Below are 4474 nucleotides of genomic sequence, written 5' to 3'. Positions count from 1 at the left end.
CTTCGCGGACCGGGTAAGTGAGCTAAGATTCGAGTTTTAATTAGCTTGTTGTTCGTACAACGCTAGGTTTGTGTGATACTAATTATTTTGCTTCAATGTCGATTCTACTGGGTGCCAAAGGGTCCTACCTAAAATGTCACCACGGTAGAATTGGCAGGCACATACACACCAACATATTCTCTGTTGGGGGCATTCGCCATGATCGCGAAGACGACATACGAGACCAATCCGGCCGCGGGAAGCGTCAGAATCCAACCAGACAGCACTCGGAGCACCTGCATCCAATGGATGCTCTTGGCATCGCCATTGCAGAGACCAACCGCTACCGTCGCACCAGTAATGCAGTGTGTGGTTGATACAGGGATACCCAGGAATGTGGCCATAAGCACGGTGATAACTGCACCCATCTCCATCGAGAACCCGCGCGAGGGAGAGTGGAATGTGATGTTGTTACCAAGGGCATACACAATTTTCCAGCCGAGCAAGAACAATCCGATATCGATAGCCACACCACCGAAGACAAGGATCCAGATAGGGACTTCTTGCTTTGACGTCGTACCGTCAAGTCCGCTAGCACCGCTCGACCACAGGGCGAACACGGTCGCTAGAGGCGCAATCGCATTCGCGACATCGTTGGCTCCGTGAGAAAAAGACATGAACGATGATGACATAACCTGTAACCACTTGAAGGTCACCTCCGTAGAAGGTCGGTATTGGAAAGCACTTTCATGCAGAGCTTGAATATCCTCGTCGCTGTCATGGCAGACATCCTGACGGACTCCCCACAGAACAGTGGAGTCCAGTCCAAACCACATGCCTTCTCTGGTGCTGAATATCCACTTACACTTAGCCTTCCAGCCGTCTAGGCCGTGGTAGTATTCGCGGCGATGAGTGTGTTTCACCAACCACAGGTCGTACTCATTTGGCTGGTGAGTTGCCCTTCCGTCTTTGGTCGATAAGCCATCAGTGAGAGCATCTACATCTACATTCAGAGTTCTCTGTGCAATGGCGATCTTGTTTGCACCTGCTGTCTTCTCCTCTTTTTCACCATCTGTTAACTCTGCTACAGTGAAAGGTGGAGGCTGATCCCCACTCGCATTCATGTTCGTGCGACTATTAACAGCGGCAGTGGGTGGCAGATCGACAGGCGCCGCATCCCCAGTATTGGAGCCATTCAGTGTGGCCTCGGCACGATTGGAATTGTCCTTAGACTCCGTGCGCTCTTCTTGGTCCATTTGTTTGGTGATTTTGAGCAACCAGGGCACGACAACCACTAGAGAGATCAGTCCCGTGAAACCTACTGACCCCAGAATGATAGCTAACTGGACACCTATGGACTTCTCGTCCAGGTTCAAACTGGGCGACCCCTTGTACACCCAAAACGACATAACTAGACCCATTGTGCCCATTGCGTATATAGGTGTTGAATAGATGGCTCGCTTTGTCGAGTTGGGCCAGATCAAGATAGTGTACTTGGTGATCATGAATACAATTGCAGCAAACGAACCGGCGATAGCGGGTGAGATAACGAAGGACGCAAGAATCTTTCCGACTCCGTCCCAGCCCCACTGAACTGCATCTACCCCAAAGCACGCGATACCAGCACCAATCACCGCACCGATAATCGAGTGTGTTGTGGATACCGGCATTCCTAGTAGGGTGGCAGCAATCAGCCACACTGACATGCCCACCAACGCAGCAAACATCGTAAGCAACAGTAAATCAGGACGAGAAGCGTACAAATCAACGTCTACGATGCCTTGACGGATGGTATCTGAAGTACTGTTTCCAAGAAGGACGGCGCCACCAAACTCTGCGATAGCAGCGATTATGCAAGCGGTGAGAAGGGTGAGTGTACGACTCGCAATGGCCGTGGCAAATGAATTGGCCACATCATTGGCTCCGATACCAAATGCCGCGGCAAACGCGAAGATCAATGACAGTACGAAGATCCATGTGAACGAGTGTTCTGGCAGCACATTGACGACAGCGTCGTCGATCACTTGAATGAAATCCATATTTCCTCAATAATTTCAAAATTTAAAAGTGTACAACAACCACCAGCATGTCCTTGCATTTTATAGTTTTGAAAAGACTATTTGTGTAGTTAATCTCCTGACTCCAGAGGCTTGTCTGATAAGACCATTCACCAACCTGTTTTTAGGATCCTGTAATCAGTAGCATTCTTAGGATGCTGTAATCGGTAGCAATATCCAATACAAATCGACGCTTCAAAGAAGTTGTATTACGATCAAGAGCAGCAGAATATCAAGAGGTATGTAATAGCCTTCTGAATGAGACAAAATCAAGAAGGCGAAGCGTGACAACTGAGTACTGACACCTCTGCGCTATTGATATCAACTGGATTTTTGTTTGTTTTTTATAAAAAACCCTATTTCTGGGGTTTTTTATATAAAGAAGGCTGGCTACGCATAGTCTTTAAAAAAACTACAAGAGGTGTGCGACTGTGCAATGTGCACAGTGCGCAGACGCAGTGTGCAGTGGTGGCCAGAGAGGCATGAGGCGGTTGTGCGCCCAATGCTATTGATAAATCTACTTCTAGAGAAGTGGTTGGTCAGCGATGAGTATACGGCGTGGTCTCAAATATAATACCAAATGGGCCGCACAGCATTTATCTATAAAATAATTGAATTTGAAAGTGTCGACTGTCGATTCGAAGCAGCCTCGAATATAAATACCTCTTTTAAAAAAAACTATCGTTATGGTACATCGAATCAAATTGCACAATCTTCCACGTTGTTGAGAAGATCAATCTAAGTTGACATGTGCTAAAATTCCTTTATCTCTCTATAAATAAATATAAGCCGTTATGTCCAATATGACTAGGATCAGCAAAGGCGTGGACCGAATTCACTTGAATTTGAATGTTGTGACAACTTTTGTAGCATAGGGCAACCAGGAATACCTGTTTTATTTATAGTCACAAAGTGAACAAACGACCCTAATCGGCGCAATGTCCAATGTGTCCAGGACCAGCAAGAGCGTGGACCAAATTTATATATAAACTAGCTTTTTTGATATAACCTCGAGGCGGCGGAGCCTCTGCCCTCGTGCCAGACGTTAAGCCAGAAATTAACCAGTTTTATAAATTTTGTAAATAAATATTTGGAAGAAAAAAAAAATTATATATATATATATATACAAAACGGGTCAAAGTTTTTTAAGAATGTAATATAAGACACGAAAATACAAGAATATTCATTGGTACAATATATAAACCAATGTTTTTCTGAATTCGAGGTTAGTTTTTTATTAACCAACCGAAAATTATGTATAATATATAAATAAATAAAACCGCCTCTCTGGGCCTGGGGCCTGCCCTTCCTGAATCCTGACTTCCTCTGCACCGGGAATCCGACTGGCTGCTGTCCGGTGTCCTCCATTATAAAAAAAATACCCAAAAGTTTGAGAACCTGTTTGTCTTTGAAGTCTTTTTTTAAGTTTGAGACTTTGTTGAGTGCTTTCAAACCTGAAACTTCGGAGCCACTATCCCCAAAATACAAATTACATTGACCAGTCACTCCTCAGGAGTCAGATGTCCCAAGCCCTCATCACCCAGCCACAGGCTGCCAAGCCGGCAGACCCCCAGCTGCCTGCCACTGTGACGGACGGTCTGACCCAAGCCAAGTGTCTTAGGTCTAATGGTTTGACCCCTGAAATCTGAAGAGTGGAGTTTTGAGCGACTTCTTCTTGAGAGTCGAGAACTCGAGAGTCGAGACTCAAAGTCAAGAGTCGAGACAGCTGGTCAATTTTATATTATAGTGTCCGGACTCTGGAATTTCGGACTGAAATGGTTTTGCTTTTATCTGAAAAAAACTTTGACCAATCATTCCAGTATTAAAAAAATGTCTTGAGCAAGATTTGCCCGATATCGATGTCCTAGTTTTCTGCTTTGAGTTAGAACTTGAAGTTTGAAGTTTGAGCTTTTCTAATTTCAATAATTCTTGAATATGTCGGGATACACCAATCTCATCACCCATTGGACCGTACTAAAATAGACCGACTACGAGCATCTTTATCAGTGGCTTGAATTATCACATACTGAATGGTGAAATATTGCAGTTATTTTTTAAACTTGAAAAGAAATCAAAACAAAAAATCCACTAAAATCCCTGACACGATAAACAAGACTTTGTATGATTCAGAAGAAGGCTATGACTTTTTAAAGAAGTTAAAAGAGACACATCACTACAACACGTAAACGTGTAAATATATATGTACCGTGTATGTGAAATCATGCAAAGTAAATAACTATACCTTACTACCATATATACGTAGTTCGTGATATCTGTATCTAGTTCATATATTGAACCGCTGAATATCACGGAACTCTATATCATTCTAATCTAAACCACTAGCTATCAAAATTCCGGACCACTCTAATTTATAAACAGTCTAAAATACGCCATTCTCGCTATCTCTTGTTGATTCTGAAAGTTCGATTTTAAATTAT

At 43.7% G+C, this 4474-nt stretch overlaps 1 protein-coding gene across 2 annotated transcripts; it reads right to left on the bottom strand.

Moving 5' to 3' along the window:
• SARC_10402 lies at positions 1–2650 on the bottom strand (the record flags this gene model as incomplete). Of its 2 annotated transcripts, XM_014295555.1 has the most annotated exons (2): positions 2155–2650; positions 129–1813 (listed from the first exon to the last, which is right to left on the bottom strand). In XM_014295555.1, exon 2 carries the CDS (start codon positions 1704–1706, stop codon positions 129–131), a length of 1578 nt encoding a protein of 525 aa, XP_014151030.1. In that variant the 5' UTR covers positions 1707–1813; positions 2155–2650. The 2 variants fall into 2 exon arrangements, with proteins under 2 accessions (XP_014151031.1, XP_014151030.1); XM_014295556.1 differs by lacking the exon at positions 2155–2650 and having other exon boundaries at positions 1–2126.
• Positions 2651–4474: the final 1824 nt, after the last annotated feature.

Source organism: Sphaeroforma arctica, assembly GCF_001186125.1.
Source record: "Sphaeroforma arctica JP610 unplaced genomic scaffold supercont1.1236, whole genome shotgun sequence".
NCBI classification, from domain to species: Eukaryota; class Ichthyosporea; order Ichthyophonida; genus Sphaeroforma; species Sphaeroforma arctica.
Note: the sequence above shows the minus strand (reverse complement) of the source record. Positions and strands in the feature narration are given on the sequence as shown.